The 16,941-nt window shown below is 49.0% G+C and overlaps 1 protein-coding gene across 8 annotated transcripts in view; it reads left to right on the top strand.

The window, feature by feature from the left end:
* LOC101064121 (glutamate receptor 3) overlaps positions 1–16,941 on the top strand; it is a 42,308-nt gene that overhangs the window by 19,258 nt on the left and 6,109 nt on the right. For all 8 annotated transcript variants that reach the window (XR_003891051.1, XR_003891050.1, XM_029848730.1 and 5 more), the window contains exons 5-13: positions 4,971–5,024; positions 5,216–5,377; positions 5,715–5,882; positions 5,969–6,073; positions 7,228–7,335; positions 9,232–9,438; positions 10,520–10,893; positions 12,428–12,626; positions 16,269–16,516. Coding sequence is in view for 6 of the 8 variants with exons in the window: in XM_029848730.1 (XP_029704590.1) it covers positions 4,971–5,024; positions 5,216–5,377; positions 5,715–5,882; positions 5,969–6,073; positions 7,228–7,335; positions 9,232–9,438; positions 10,520–10,893; positions 12,428–12,626; positions 16,269–16,516 (1,625 nt within the window). In the remaining 2 variants the exon portion in view is untranslated. The remainder of the gene's footprint in view (positions 1–4,970; positions 5,025–5,215; positions 5,378–5,714; positions 5,883–5,968; positions 6,074–7,227; positions 7,336–9,231; positions 9,439–10,519; positions 10,894–12,427; positions 12,627–16,268; positions 16,517–16,941) is intronic.

The raw sequence follows: 16,941 nt of genomic DNA, 5'->3' as shown, positions 1-16,941 counted from the left end.
TTTGTGCTGAAGCTCGTGCAAATGATCCTCAGCTATATTCCCTCTTTCCATCTTTCCTCTGACCTTCACTGTCCAGATTTCCTCTGGGATGGATGAACATTTCACTGCCAGCTCACATTTAAACCCAAGTTTTTCCTTTTCTCTGTCCCCTTTTGAATCGGCTCAATTGTTTCCAAATTGCCTCCAAATTAGATTCCGGTTATCCGCTCAGATAGCGGCGGTCAGCCGGTGTCGCGGTCCCGTCCTAATCTCGTTATAGCTTCTTGTGAACGGAGCCCTGTCAGATGACCGTCTCTGTGGGTGCTTGCGATGACTCTGCGTCTCTGGGGATAAATTCCTTATGTGAGCGGTGACATCAACACTTCCTTTAATGTAATTTCAGCTTCCAGTGTAAGTAGGACACGCTGTCCCATAACAGCAACAACAATGAGCCTACTATAAATAGCCTCCCCTCCAAGCCTGAGGGAAGATCTCTCCCAAAGTCGGGAGCAAAGATCACGTAATAAACACAATTATCAAAATCACACTCGTATTCCTTTTACACACAAACGTCACTTTGGTCTTATTATTGGACGTAGCAGGGCTTCTGTCACGATAACCCCAACCACCCCCTCCCCCACCGGGTCACTCACTGTCTTTTAACGTGCCCGTTTCCTCGTCCCTTCCTGCAGTTAGACAGATTGACAAACGTCTAAAGGCTCTTCCATCAATCATGGAAGTGCAGTGGATTCAGAATCCCTGCCAGAGGACCAGTCACCTCCGACCTGCTGCAGAATGAGAGAGGGGGGGGATGGGGGAGGGGGGGGGGGGGGCAGAGAGAGCTTGTGGGGATCGAGCCATGTAGCGCGAGACTCCCTGTCCGGGAAAGCTGAGAGGAGCCGAACACCCAGAGGTGCGCTGGAATTCCAGCCCGTGCAGGATGCCCCGGGATGGGATCACAGCGCAGGAGACTGGAGGTTACTGAGGTCCTGGCTGACAGTGGCAGCGCCCAGATCGGTTCCTCCCAGAGCCGGATGTCATGGGCGCCGCAGGCCACCATGCTGGTGACTCCAACATCTCCTATGGGCTCGTCTTAAATGTGAAGCCTTCATTATTGACAGCTGAGTTCATCTTCCTCGCGCGGATGAGCAGACCTGGACTCTAAATGACGTCTGTTTGAAGTGTGAAATCAAAAACCGTAGCTCTGCCCTGCTCATAAATACCAGCGACGGGACCCGCAGCTCTCCGTGTCACACCTGTATAGCGTCTTCTTTATCGCAGCTATGAAGAGAGGTGCCGTTCTGCTGAGAAGTGAAAAACGCTGGCTGTAAAATCAGGCGCGCTCTTCTTTTTTAGCCCACACATCAAAAACAGACCCAGGAGAAGTCGGACTTAAAAGCGACGCGAAATGAAAAACAACATCAAATGTGCGAGAGTTGGCAGTTGCACAGGATGGTGAGGACAGAAGCGCTTCAAACACGCGTGTTCTTTTGTTTTTGGTTAAACTGCCATTCGCTAAAAGGACTTTATGGGTTCAATGAGCGGCTGACGCCCACCGACAGCTAAAGAGAAAATGCTCGTTCCCGCCATTTCATCACAACAGCTTTAAAAAAGATTTCTTTAAATTTGTGAATTTTCTTATCAAGTTTTGGTGGTTTTTGTTTTTGGGTGCGAGCGACAAAAGCAGGAAAGACTCCGCTGGAGTGAGTCGGCCAACAATAATCCCAACGTGATGTTGCTAATTCCGGCCTCCTTTAACGCGCCGCGCCGACAGTTAAATCCTTCCTCGCCTTCGCCCCGTTTCAAGTCGTGTGAGAATAATTAGTCGACTGGTAAAAAGGGACGGTTATCAACCTTAGGACGCCTGCTGCGGCTCTGAGAAACGCAGATAACAATCAGCGGAACAAAGAGGAGACCCCATCGGTGGGGAGAGAGTCAAATCCTCTTGAAGGCAGGCGGGCAGATTTCCAGCTCTGCTCAGGAGCGCCGCTCCGGCCGCTTAATTAGAGTTGGTTCCCGCAGGACTGTTTAGGCTGATTGTCCTCCAGCTCAGGACCGCTTCAGACTGCACAGACGCGGTTCCAGGCTGGCAGGAGGAGCCTTGAGAGTGGACCAATAAAGATAATTGGGACTGGAGACGGCCGCGCACGCTCTGCCTTTGACCTTCCACAGAAGCCGCGCGTTTGGGCGACGCATGCTCTTTTTGTTCACAATTCTTTTCTTTTTTTTTGAGTAATCGCTCAGCATTTTTCTGTCGGGTCGCCGTGGCGTCGAAAGTCGGACAAAGACGGATCGTCTCTCCGACCTGTGGTCCCAGTATGATCGTGTCAGCCGCCACAGAACGGCTGGAGAAGTCGGGCTGATCCCTCTTCCCGTGCAGCTGAAATAAACCCATTCCCCACCGGGTCCAGTTACTGGCTGTGGTTTCTATAAGGTTCTGCCTCCTTGCTTAAGGTCCGCGAGGCTCTGGACTGTCAGCACATGTGAACACAAAGCGTTTGACAGCACAGCTCCGAGACTATCCCTTTCATTCGATGAACATTAAATATGTAGGAGGCAGAATCAGCGCCGCAGGTTCTGGCTCGCTTGCACGTCTGCTTTTTTTGGGGGGCTTTTCCCCGGAGCTGTTTGAAGAAGCAGCTTTGCGTTGCGAGGGATGGCCTTTGTCAGGGAGGAAGACTCTGGTCGTGCCGCTGCGGCGCCGCCTCAGCGACCGGCGCGTCTGACCTCATCAAGTTTCCTGGTGGTTTCTCACCAAATGCGATTATCCCAGGGGAAGTGCATAACTGGAGCATCGGGATCCTAAAAATATTTGTTCTGCCCAGATGCTTCTTTTCAGAGTCGCACAGCCAGCAGGAGGACGGAGCAAATCCCTCAGCAAACCAAGCTAAATGTGTCCCGTACGACGCCGCTGCGGCTAAATTCTGCCCCGGCCATCACAAACCCTCCGGGGGAACTAAAACCCCTGTTTCGCTGCGTCTTTATCCAGCCTGAGCACCAACGTTCTGCATTGGAGTCGAGAGTGACACCAGATGTTTGGAACGGATGCTATTTCAACGCAGCCCAAAATGAAAGCCTTGCAGACTTCTGTCACCACCTCTCACCCCTTGGGGTCCTGACCCAAATAAGCCCACAATCTCCTTAAATTAAACTGAAATATCAGCGACACAAGGACAAGGGCGCGGCATAAATAACGAGTCTCGTTAGTTTTTCTGTTTGTCCATGGAATCGGTGACCTCAGCATCTTCGCTCTGTCACATGGGCTGCACCTAAATTTCCCTCCGGAACCCCAAAAGCAGCCGACCGGCACGGATTTTCCAGGCGTCTAGAGCTCGATGTCGCGTCGCGCATCCTCTTTTTAATTCATGCAAATGGGAATATATTCGCGGCGTCGCGAGCACAATCCAGACAGACCGAATAATCCCTCAAGGTCCATTTGCAACTTTTGACGCAAAGTCTTGAAGCCTTGAATTCTCATATTTCTACCGTGGCTTCATTTCACATTCATGACTTATTCTGTAACAGACAAATACGGAAAAAAAACACACTCATTATTTGTTCTTTATGCCTCCGGTAGGCGATAAATGTCGGGTATTATCTAACGGCTAAATAGGTTTCTGTCACAAAGAGCAGTTGTGTTGCGGGTTTGGATGCGTGTGAATAGAAGTGTGAAATCTTCAGCCTGGCTGAGAGAGTTGCAGCCGCTCACTTCAGGCGCCGCAGCCTCATTAAGTTCTTCCAGTGTTGGTCGCTCCAGCCCGCGCGCGCACGGATGAATAGCAAATGAAAGCTTTCCGAGACCATTTCCTGGGACAATCAGCAGAAAAAGCTTCCAGGATTTTTTGTGCTTAAAAAATGGGATCCGAGGGGCTTTTGGAGGCAGAGGTGGAGAATGTCCAACACAATGGAATCATTCTGGTTTTCTGGGGGGGGGGGGGGGTGTAATTAGATTTATTGTTAAAATCTTTGCAGAGTGTACGACCAGGAAAGGGCCGACCTTCAATTCGGTCAAGGGCGTTCCTCCAGCTAGGTGCATTTACAGGGATTTGCAGCTTTAGAGGCACAGATGTCCGACTGCAGGCTATTGGAAGTGCGTTAAAAATAAACTGGACGTTTGTTTTGTCAGTAAATATTGTTGGAGTCTGTGTCAAATAAAGACACCCCACACATACACACCTAAAAATATGAATGTTTATTATTTTTGCTAAACCCAGCCAATATTAAACACACACAATTTCCGGCATTTACTGAAATTACATTAGGTTTTCCATAAATATTCAATTAATGAACGAATTAGCAGCTTCAGTTTGATTTTTGACAATGAGCAGAATATCAGCCCTAAAAACAGGCTGTGCTCGTGAGCGATGACGTCATCATCATTCAGGTCATTACATCTAGATCAGAGCTGAAAGACAGAAAAACTATCCTCCCCCTGTGTGTGTGTGTGTGTGTGTGTGTGTGTGTGTTTAAGTTCTGCTCCATCAGAACTGTGGAGCGAAAGCATGTGAGAGGGTGTGAGAGAGGTTTGGCTGGAACGAGGCTGTGCGTGTGTGTCTGCTCGCTCAGACAGGTGCTGCTCTGCATTTTGGATTTAATTAAGTCTGGTGTGCGACAGAGACGCGTTGAGAGGGAAGTGGCCGCCTTTGGTGGGAGAGGGAGGCCGGGAGAGAGAGAAGGAGAATGAGTGCAAGAGGCAGAGCCTTGACCTTCTTTTACATGTTGAAGTTAATGGAAAGGAACAAGCGCTGTCATCACCGTTTCGCCCCCCCCTCATAAACACACACACACACACACACACACACACACGTGCAAATGTGTTCACGGGCTCCCTCTTGCCTTTGCAAATGCCGCTCTAAAATGTCTCCTCTTTGTTTCTGTGGAATATTCTGTGCTGTGGAAGCGAAGGTCTTTGTCAGTGCTGCATCTCAGCCCTCTGAATGTTCTCTGCTGCGGGACGTGACTCATTCCGTGTCTCCTCCTGCGTCTTGTAGGTGGTGACCTCGGGGAAAAACGGCAGAGGATACCACTACATCCTCGCCAACCTGGTGAGAGCGCGCTGCACAAAACACAGCGAAGAGAAAAGGACAGATAAGAAAGTGCAAAGAGCTGCGTGTTGCCAGCGATATCAATATTTACTGAGTGTCCTCGAATGCAGCACCTATCTAGGCTAATGGAGGGACACTAAAGCAGGTTTAAAGTGTTCCGTCTTTGCTGGAATGGTGCTCTTTGCTCTCAGGGGTTTTCCAACATGAGCCTGGACAGAGTTTTTTCTGGTGGCGCCAACATCACGGGCTTCCAGATCATCAGCCCGGACAGCCCCATCGTCCAGCAGTTCCTCCAGCGCTGGGAGCGCCTGGATGAGAGGGAATTTCCAGAAGCCAAGAACACTCCGCTGAAGGTCAGTGAGGCGTTGCCGCGGCGCTGCACTTCCATTTTCTTGAACATCTTGAGACATGCTCGTTCCCGCCTTCCTCCCGGGAATTGAAGCGGCTGCCTGATTCTTTTACGAGATGTTGCTTTAATCATTTCTCACCTTTCGACCTCGGCCTTCACACGGGCCAGTTTTTCCGCCATTTGCTCCGTGGATTTTTGATTTTTTTCTTTCCTTCCCCCCATTAACGGCTGTGCGTATTCCAGGCGGCGCTGCAGGGACAACGAGCCCGCTGCAGCGGCGGCAGATGCGCTGCTGTTTGCATGATGTCACTGATTCACTGGGGTTCCTTGTGGCCTTTCAGTACACGTCAGCGCTGACCCACGACGCCATCCTGGTGATCGCAGAGGCCTTCCGTTACCTCCGACGTCAGCGCGTGGACGTGTCCCGCAGGGGGAGCGCGGGCGACTGCCTGGCTAATCCCGCCGTGCCCTGGAGCCAAGGCATCGACATCGAAAGGGCCTTGAAAATGGTAGGAACATCCGACTTTGCCCTGATTTCCTCTCCTGCCCAGCGACCGGAAGATGTTTTAAAAAAATGTTTCCGTGCGTCCGACAGGTCCAAGTGCAAGGCATGACGGGGAACATCCAGTTTGACACGTTCGGTCGACGGGCTAATTACACCATCGACGTCTACGAGATGAAGTCAGGAGGTCCCAGGAGGGTGAGTTTGGACGTGTCCATTGAAATATCGCAGCATGTAAATGCAGATCTCTCAAGCAGCTCTTTTTTCCCTGCTGCTGGTGAGTAGAAAGGCTGATTCTGATTTGGACAAAAACAGCCAGCCGGTCTTGCAAAACCGGCTCAAATCACAATTTAATACCGACTGATCTTTTGCGTATGTAAGTTTTTGATCTGTGACTTTCAGCGTTCTCTTCTCCAGCATAAGTCAGCACCAAAACAATGAGGAACGCGGAGGCCGCAGAATTTGTTACATTTTTTAGACTTTTTCGTGTTTGTGTCACATTTGCTAGCCTGCGGGGGGAGAAGAGCAGCGGCAGCACACAGTCGCTCCCAGCAGGGAGGAGATTTTTGTCCATGCGACTGATCACATCGCTAACGACCGCGCTAACGATTCTGTGGCAGTGTTCATTCAGTTGTGAGAGAATTTCAACACTCCCAACCCAACTCCGCGTGTCCACACAGCGTGTTGTAAGCTAGCAGTGTTAGCGGCAAAGAACTCATCAAAAAAGTGTGAAGCATCAAATCTAAAAATCTTTAACTTGTTGAACTCGTATTCGTCTCTTGCATTGTGAAGAAGGAAGTCCCCTTGTTATCAATAACAGCCAGGCTTTGCCACATTTTCAAAGATTTTTTTTGCTCAGAGAATTACTGGAAACAGGCCGGTTCCAACGCACCGGCGCTCCTTCCATGTTGACGCTGGGTTACAGACCCTCTGAGCCGGTGCCTGCTGGCGTCGCTACATGGCTGCAGCCATGGGCACCGTGAGTACTGTGCTGCAGAGGCGACGGAGGCATTTTATTTTCATCTCTAACCAGCATAACGAACAGAAAGTAATATAAAGCCGTGAGGCCGCGCAGTGTTTTATTACTTCTTGCTTATTAGAATGGTCTTGGTTTATCATCTTGGACGCTGCACCGGCGATGGTTTCTTCTTATGTAAGCGAACATTCAGTGAGCCTGGAATAGCTTACGCCCACTCGGCTCAAGTGGAGCCCTGCTGGAGTGAGAGGCACCTCTACAGGCTTTTCACACAAACACACATCAGGAACATCAGCCCTGAGCAGCCGGCCGGCTCGCAGCGACGGCTTCTTCCACTTCCTGCTTTAACTTTTCTGCCTTTGTGTCATTTTTTCAGATCGGCTACTGGAATGAGTACGAAAACTTTGTATATGTTATGGATCAGCAGGTCACCAACGAGTCCTCTTCTGTGGAAAACCGAACAATTGTGGTCACTACTATTATGGTACACTCTCAAGCAGGTTTTAAATGTTCCATAAGATTTCTGCCACTCAAGGTCAAGGTGTCCATTGTTGCAATCTGTCCTGGGAGGGTAGAATTATTTCATTTTCAGTTGCTTTCCATCCACTCACTACATGTTGAAACAGTCGATACACAAAGAGTGTTTCAACTGTATCCGTGTGGGTGTCAAAGCATTTTGGTTTTTTTATACCACGGAGGGCTGTCGTAGTAGTGACATCACAATAACGGCTTTGGTTAAAAAACAAAAGGAAAACGGCAACTATGTAGATAAACACCATTGTAATCACATTCAGTGCCTACGTAAGTAAACGTGTTTCCCTCTCATTAAGTAAAGTGTCAGTGACGGTGGAGGAAATCAGTAAAGATCTTTGCATAACGAGGACATAAACAGCTGAAGGCTGCAACCTTCCGCCGTTTATTTCTTTCCACAAAATCGAAATATCTCTTTTCCTGACTCTAAAATGAGTTCCCCCTACTCAGTATGTGGATGTCAGGGTTAGCGGCAGTTAGACAGCCAGAGATAAACAGTCACCATCAGCCATTTTTAAATGTAGGATAAGGGTCACCTTATCCTACATTTAAAGCCATGGCCTCCTCTTCCTTCTGACTTTGTCTAACATGTGTTCATCTTAGACAAATTCAGAATGTAGTACTCATGCATTCCCATTTCAGTGTCAGCAAGCACTTTATCATCACAGCCAGACCGAAGGTAGAATAGTCAGCGTGAGGGAGTGAAGAGCAGCATCATCGCATTGTGATTTCCTGTTCCTGCTTCAGTGAGTCGACTGGCCCATGGCGGTCGCATCATGTTGTGTTTCCCATCTTTAATAACATCTTCTGTTGAGTGTTTCAAATGAAAGGTCACATTAGGGATCTTTCATTTTTGGTTTTTTTTACATTTTCTTATTGCCCATGGCCAAATTGGAAGCCACCAAAAGAATAATTCAAAAAAAAAAAAAACAACCTCAAAATAAAATACAGTAAGTCACACTGTTGTCAGGTGTTATGAGACGGTCTCCTCTGATGTTGACTTCAATTGTAAGCCAAGTAACCTTTGAAAAACATGTTCATGCCTGTCGACAATGGTAATCACTCCTGTTTGATATCGCTATGGTGATGCTAGTTCATCTGAAATATGGGCAAACATGTTTTCATTTGGGTTTTTTTTAATTGAAATCCAAAGCACAGTGGTGATGTGAAGTGATCGGAGCGGAGAGAAGACAACAAGCAGACCGTCTCATTGTTGCCATAGTGATAAATGAGAAGAGAACCAGTGTGATATTTTGGTGTGTGCTCCTCAATGCGGCTCTCACGTGACTGAACTGTATTAAAAGCCGTTGTGTAACGGATGTGCTTGAGCGTCAGGCGTTTGACGCCTTCCGTCACTCTGCTGTTGCTGACGTTTACTTTATGAACCGGAAAAGTAATCCATCCACCACCGCCTCCACCCCCCCACCCCCCCAGCCCCAACACCCCCACCCTACCTTGTGCCACAGCCATGCAGAGCACACCACGCAACCCCTGCCTGTCGCTCCGGTCCACATATTTAGATTGTGGATGAGATTCGCCGGAGGGTGTCCCGACAGTCCCGCATTGCACTCTCTATATGTGTTAGATGCTTTACCCCCCCCCCCCCCCAGTAATTCCATTGGCCCATTTATACTCCCGCAGCCGCCCAGTCTTTAGTGTGTGCAGCTCCCCAGTAACCTGACTGTAGCTGATATCTGTGTCGTGTTCGTCCGTCCCTGTGTGGGTGCCCACCAGCATGTGTGCATGCTACCGTCTCGGCCTCGCAGGGCCTTCTGGGACCCCTGGGGTCCTGCCACTGTGGATGTTTTCTGCCTTAACAGTGAACTTACAAACTATGTCTAATTAACAGGAAGCTCCGTACGTGATGTACAAGAAAAACTATATGCAGATGGACGGAAATGACAGATATGAAGGCTACTGTGTCGATTTAGCTTCTGAAATCGCTAAACATGTGGGGATCAGATATAAGCTGTCCATAGTTCCGGATGGGAAGTACGGAGCCAGAGATCCGGAGACCAAGACGTGGAACGGGATGGTGGGTGAACTGGTTTATGGGGTGAGTGCTGCTTTATTATCCCATTCTTTCAACGTATATCACAACGTGTACCGTGTATCAGCTGCCTCAATTCAAACAAAGCATGTGATGATAATTTAGGGCAAAAAAATAAAAAAATCTGATTCGCACATTCATTCAGGAAACAAAACTAGTTTAAAAACTAAAATGGCGAGAGCGTCCGACAGGCAGGATAAAACGCCGGGCCTCCCCCGGCCGTGAGATCACATGGACTGGCTTTATCGTGCGTCTTGTCTCGCTCACACTTGAGCCGACTTTTAACAAGATGATTTGCATCTTTTATGAGACCACAGCTGCCGAATGGAAATCTCACCCACGGCAGGCTGAGACGGAGCAAATCTGCATTCAGCTCGTGCTTCAGTGCAGCTCTGCTTTAACACCTGTAGTCGCTGCGCTTATGACTATTTTATAGTCAGAGCTGCTCTCCTGCAGCCTGCAGTATTAATGGCCCCTCCCCCTAATTGAAATGGCCACCGTAGCTGGTATTTCTGCCATAACACTGGATTTTTTATTGTCCTTAAGACGTCCTCCTGTCGTTATCCTGCACAAATATTTCCACAGCTTTTAATTCATTTGCAGCAGCACCACTTTCCGCCTGCCGGGCCCGGCGGAGGGTCTGATGGAGGTGGATTTAGTGACGGCTGGTTCACGTTTCATGAGGTGCTTATATAAGCTCCGTCACCTCCGTCTCCCAGCCCTCCTGCTCGGCTCACGGGGGAGATTTGGACCGAGACAAAGACGTTAACCGACTCAAATTCTCGGTGACTCATTTTGAAATGGCGGCGTCCCTTCTGAGCGCTCCGTCGCGGGACCTCGCGAGCTGCCGCATCTTCGGCGTGTCCAACCTGTCTGGCTCGTGACTTTTTCAGGGCAATCTTCAGGAGAAGCTGCGTCCTGGTCGCGCGTACGGCCTCAGGAGACTGTTTGACTTGCTCTCCGGGCGTTCACCGATGCTAACCAGTTCTTCCTTTTGTTGATTGAGTCCTGAAAGCTTTTTTTTGAGTGACCTGTGTGGTTTGTTCTGTCAGACTAACCTGGTGTGTGCCTGTTCCTATCTCTGCAGAGAGCTGACATAGCCGTGGCTCCTCTCACCATAACGTTGGTTCGGGAGGAAGTGATAGACTTCTCTAAGCCCTTTATGAGCTTGGGCATCTCCATAATGATTAAGAAGCCACAGAAGTCCAAACCCGGAGTGTTTTCTTTTCTGGACCCGCTGGCCTATGAGATTTGGATGTGTATAGTGTTTGCCTACATTGGCGTGAGCGTGGTGCTCTTCCTCGTGAGCCGCTTCAGCCCGTATGAGTGGCATCTGGATGAGAATGATGAGTTCAAAGACCCGCAGAGTCCCCCAGACCCTCCTAACGACTTTGGAATTTTTAATAGCCTGTGGTTCTCGCTGGGCGCCTTCATGCAGCAAGGATGCGATATCTCACCAAGGTTGGTTGTTGTGTCCACTCTCAGCTGTCCCCATCATCTCTCTGCATTTTTTTTTCCGCGCACACCCATCCTGCCATGGTGCATATAGGTTATTTTGTGCTTTGCTCTTGCTGCTGTCCACCTCACCTCATGCTCCACTTCATTGCGCTTTCTTTTCCATTTTTTTTCCGCTCTGCAACGTCGTCCCGCCGCACATCCGTTCATTTTCGAGGCGGCATGCTGGCAGTGATGCTTTGCATCCACAGAATAACTTATATCCACCATGCCGAGGGCCGTAAAATGCACAGGGGTCATTGCATTTCATTCAAGCGAGCCGCTTGACTTCCCCACGACTTTTGGAGGGCTACCGTGTTTTTGCTGCATGTTCCATTTTACGCTCATCAACTTGGTGCATATAAGCTATTTTGCACAGAAAACGTGTCATCAGCATCCTCACTGCACCACAGGTCTCCCCCAGCTCTCTGACCATCCAGCCGCCCTTCTTCATCCATCTCTTTGCTCATCACTATGTGTGGCGTCTCTGACCGCGTCTTCAAGGATCCTTGTCCTGACCGTCAGCCTCTTTTTTTTCTTTCTTGGACAGAAGGTTGAAGAGAAATTGGGATTAGACGTAATCCTGATTAATGGGACATTTAAAACCACCTCAGGGTTGTTGTTTCTTCTCACGGCTGATTAAGGAGCCTTAATGAATTATGTTCAAATTAAAAAAACTGCAGCTTTTAATGTATTTATATCTAAAAAAAAATGTCAGGGAATGAATTCAGACATACGTCTGCTGCAGAAATGTCCGATTTAACGCTGAGAGATGCAGGCTTGTCTTCCAGCAGGCGTCGGAGAGCAGTGACAGTTAATAATATCAGCCCAGAGTTTCACTGCGTGGAACAAATTTACACTTGGAGCCTTCATGCTGATATGAAATGTATGAAGAATTAGAGAAGCACCAGTGAGCAGGATGGAAATATCTGCATGGCAGAGCAGTTTGCCTCATCACAACCTGACCTCAAAAGCAGGTTTTGAAAGTCAGTTTTCATATTTCAACCCCACCCAGCCTCAATCTTTGCTCCCTAAAGAATTAATTGCACGTGTGGCTAATATAGCAACTTCAGCTCTGAGGCAGCTAAATACTTCTGGTTCCTTATCAACTCAGATATCATAAAACAGTTTTACTTTACCAAAGGCAACCACACACACACCACTGTTGTGTTTTCATCCACGTTTGACCTATTTTGGGCTTGATAATCTTGGTAAAACTGCAGTTGTGCCGTGGTTCCGCAGGCCTCACTGACCTTGGATGATTGCTGAGCAGAGTCAGTCTGGAGTCAGCAGGGTTGTGTAATGAAGCCTATTATTAATTTTGCTGTCTTGCTCGGCTGCAAAGGTAACGTGGAGTTCATGCCAGCGCATTTGCCACATCACCCTTTGATTCCACCCCACCTCTGAAACATCTGTGCAGCTGCGGCGGTCGAGCGCTCTTCCTCATGCTCCCTCCTCGTGAGCGCGCCGCTCTCACGCAGGCTCTGTCGGTTCCCCTCAGGTCTCTGTCAGGGCGCATCGTTGGGGGCGTGTGGTGGTTCTTCACCCTCATCATCATCTCCTCCTACACCGCTAACCTGGCTGCCTTCCTCACCGTGGAGAGGATGGTGTCTCCCATCGAGAGCGCCGAGGACCTGGCCAAGCAGACGGAGATCGCGTACGGAACGTTAGACTCAGGCTCCACCAAGGAGTTCTTTAGGGTGAGTCACGCTGTCGCACCATTTAGGAGCCGCCTGCTGGGATGCTAAATGGATCTGAGGATATTGAGTATTAATGCATTTATTCACTGCATCATAAAACAGCTGCACAGAGATTCATGAGAGGAAATGAGTAAATGGAAGTAATAAACACCATATTAAAAAGTGTCGTTTACAGAGTGAAGAGGGAGGGAGGGGGCTTCTACTGAAGACAACAAATCAGGACCAAGAGCTCTGGAACTCTGGTTTAAATGTTCTGATTACTCCAGCGTTGGAACATTGTGTTTTAAGGACTTTATCAGGTTGTCAAGTCATTAGACAACTGTGAGACAATCATCAGTAGAGTCGTAAAGCAACCTTTATTAGCTTCATTAGCTGAGTTGTTGCTTTCTCGATCCCTCCGAAGTGCCTCCGAAGCAATAACGAAGGCTCCACAGGCCGTAAAAGTCACCCAGCAGAAGCAATCGGTAACAGTTACTGACTGTAATCCTGGAAGTTTCAGCTGAAACCGGTTTTCACTCCATGTTCAAGCCTAACAAAATGTGAGGATTGGGTTGATTTAATCTGATTCCCCTCTCGGAATAATGGAATCACCTGTCTGAATTCCACACTGGTTTCAGGGGTAAAACAAAATAATACATGCAAGCAGAATTACAAGATGTCACCGTAATTCCGATAACCAGGCTTCTGTCGCAAAAATGCCATCTCAAAGACGGCGTCCTCTTCCTCGGAAATGGAAATGTCAGTCACATCCGACGTCCATCTCTGAGCCGCGGCTATTTTTAGCCCCCGTCTGTCTCCGGGTGCGATTGCTCGGAGTGCGTCTGAGACACATGATGAATCCAAACCCTGGAATCAGATTGGAGCGGGAAGAGGAAGCGGCTGCGCTGGTTTCAGACTCGCTCCCAGTTTGTGTCAACATGTTCGGCTCCTGCACCTTAGTGGTGATTTTAATCAGGCCCGGCTTATTTTTATGGGCGCTCGGGCAGAGAGCCATGGCCGGCGCGGCGCAATCACCATCATCGGCGGAGGAGATGATGAGAGACGGCTGGGAGAAGAAAGAGTGCGTGACGGAGCGGCTCTGCGGGGCCTCTGCGGGGCCTCTGCGGAGCCTCTACGGAGCCTCTGTGGGGCCTCTGTGGGGCCACTGTGGGGCCACTGCAGGGCCACTGTGGGGCCATTGTGGGGCCACTGTGGGGCCATTGTGGGGCCACTGTGGGGCCACTGCAGGGCCACTGTGGGGCCATTGTGGGGCCACTGTGGGGCCACTGCGGAGATGTACGGTGATCGCTAACAAGGGCGACCTGCCCAGGACATTTTCATCGCCCCTCGTTTACAATATACTTCAGTTAAGAGCTTTACGTTGATAGATTTACCATATGTGTATATTTGCACGGCCTGATTTAAAGGATGAGGGTTAATTAAATGATAAGACTGTGAGCAACACTTGAAGATACTCAAAGAAGAATCAGCCAGTCGGATGATCAAACCGGCTTCCTGCGGAATCGTCACTTTAAAAGCGCCTCTATAATTAGCAGCAGATGTGCTAATCAATGATGTCACCTGTTTGGCAGGCTGGGATTTGTGGCTCGTGCGCCGTAGGTGTGAGACGACCGGCAAACCGGCGCTGTCAGAGCAGAGGAGCCATTCAGGAACGTTTATTGAAGCCGGGATTTGAAGCCAAATTGAAAAGGGAGCGTGTCGCATTAATATCACATCTCCTCGACTAGCGAGGAGGGAATATATTCTGTGTCCGTCTGTCCAGAAGCTTGGAGATCGTAACGGGTGACATATTGAAGTGGTTCGAAGTCTGCAGAAACTACAAAACTACAGTTTTGCACAGTTGGGAAGACAAGAATGCCAATTACTGAGTTGTAGAGCAGCGGTGTCATTGTCGCCATTTAGTTCTGACCATCGAATTCGGCCCGACTCATTTTTCTTAGTGCCGACCCCACGTCATGACGCCCATGGACGCCTCTCCTGTCATCTGCACCGGCTTCCAACCTCACGAGCGAGTGTTTTCACACAGAAAAGAACGGCTGTTTTCACGCCGCGGTCAGGCCTGTCATCCGCGGTTATTGTCACGTTAGCGGCGTTTACGTGAACACGCGGCTGAGTCGGAATTGTGCATATGTCAAGTATGATTCACTTACTGGCCTGAGACTACAATCCATTACATCTCTTGAATTATTTACACAGCACTGGAGCACACGCCACTGGTCTTTCTCTCTCTCTGTCTCTCTATGTCTCTCTCTCTGTTGCCTTCACCTGCGACGCAGCCGCCACCTCTGACCACACTTGCTGGGCCTAAAGCTGGATTCCTTTAACATTCACACCGTTTTCTAATCCAATCGGTTGATTCTCATCCTACTGGAGTTCTGAAACCGGATCAACGGCGACGCTTCAGCTTCCTGTTTGTGTTCATTAACCAGCAGCATACGCCCGCTGACGGGCCGTCCAGTGAACAGATGTAGGGCTGATTGAACCCAAAGTTCCCTATGAGGCTCAGCAGAAGGTCACATTAGCCCAGTTTAATACACACACACACACACTCACACATGCCTTGCTGTAGACAGCTGTGTGGCTCCCCGGTGACCAGCGATCAGCCTCACACTGGCCATTTTTAGCAGCGGACTGGGTCACAAATGGGCTGACTGGACCACAGAGGTGGTCAAATAACGGCCATGTTAGCATAGATGAAGGTTCCCTGTCAGATACGGATCAGTGAAAGTTGTTAATTCATTCATTTCGAACAGAAAAGGAGGCTGAAGCTTTTAAAGCTAAAAAGGTTGAACAAAAAGACGTGTTATTAACAAAACTACATTTTGGCTTTGCAGATGTTCAGAAAAATGTACAACTATTTTTTTTTTATAATCTCAGAGACTGAAGAGTGAGTAAAATGAGTAGAAAGCATTTTTTAAATGGATGGAACAGCCATGAAAAAAATCCTCCTTTCAGTACAAGGTTTAGTTTTAAATATGCTCTGAAAGCCTGTGAAGAATGGGCCGCACACCCTCCCAGTAATGCACCACTAAAGCAGCAGAACTGACCTGGAACCAGCTGGAAACAGACCCGCTCCTGCTCCGTGTCTTTCATTTCCAGTAAAATTGGACCCTTTAACTGAAGATATAACCTTAAAGGGACATTTCCTGTTGTCACATCTACCAGCTCCTCCCCAGTCTCGCCTGCTCAATAGTGGGTTTGGGACCCATTTCCAAAACTCAAGCACCAACCTTGAAACCGTTGACCCCAGCTGGGACCTGCTGGTCGGGGACAGAAGAGGAGGAGGACGTTACTGTCTGTTAGCATCGGTGCCAGACAAGCTCCACGTTTTGCCTCCGCTGAGATGCCAGATTGTGGGACTTCAGGCTGCTGGCACTAATCCCACTACACCTCTGCAGCCATGACGGGTACAAGGCCGGCTGGCCTGCAACATCTTCAGCCTCGTGTCACGTTTAGGCGATATCGGATCAGCAGATTGTTTTATTAGTGACGTCCAGAGTTCCGATTGCTCGTCAGGAAACGTCTCTCCTGTGTGATGAGGAGTTTTCAAAGGGGTCGGGGGGGTTTCTGAAGTGGAACCATTGTTTGCAAAGCTGATTTGCACTTTCCCCGTCTGTCTTTTCTCTCTGTCCTCGAACGCAGCGCTCCAAAATAGCCGTTTACGAGAAAATGTGGTCGTACATGAAATCGGCCGAGCCAACAGTGTTTGCCAAGACGACGCCAGACGGGGTCTCCCGGGTACGGAAGTCAAAAGGGAAGTTTGCCTTTCTTCTCGAATCCACTATGAACGAGTACATAGAGCAGCGGAAGCCATGTGACACCATGAAAGTGGGCGGCAACCTCGACTCTAAGGGTTATGGCGTGGCCACGCCTAAAGGCTCTGCATTAGGGTGGGTGGGATAATATAACAATCGCCCCCCCATGTTGTTATAGTATTCCAGCTACCCTGATGTCTCCTTTGCCATTTTCTTCTTCTTTATTTTTTAACTGTTCTGTTCTTTTTAACCAAGTGCATCACTGGGGGAAGAATATTTATGAGTTGGGCTTTTTTCTGGTTTCTGTCTCTTTCACTTTCTGTTTTAAGGTCGTCAGTATGCCCCCCCCCCCATCCCCAGTAAATCCATCTGAATGTCAATGTGCTCATCTCTCATCCCTCCCCCCACAGTGTCTGTGCCCCCCCCCCCCTTCTGCATTGCTTCCGATTCAGCACTGAAATCTGTTTTTTTAGTCTTATTTTCTTGCTAGTTCCAACGCTGAGTTGTGATGAATGTTCTGATGCATGCTGGATGTTCTTCTTTCTAATCCAACAGTGATG

This window comes from Takifugu rubripes, chromosome 15, assembly GCF_901000725.2.
Source record: "Takifugu rubripes chromosome 15, fTakRub1.2, whole genome shotgun sequence".
Taxonomy (NCBI): domain Eukaryota; kingdom Metazoa; phylum Chordata; class Actinopteri; order Tetraodontiformes; family Tetraodontidae; genus Takifugu; species Takifugu rubripes.
Note: the sequence above shows the minus strand (reverse complement) of the source record. Positions and strands in the feature narration are given on the sequence as shown.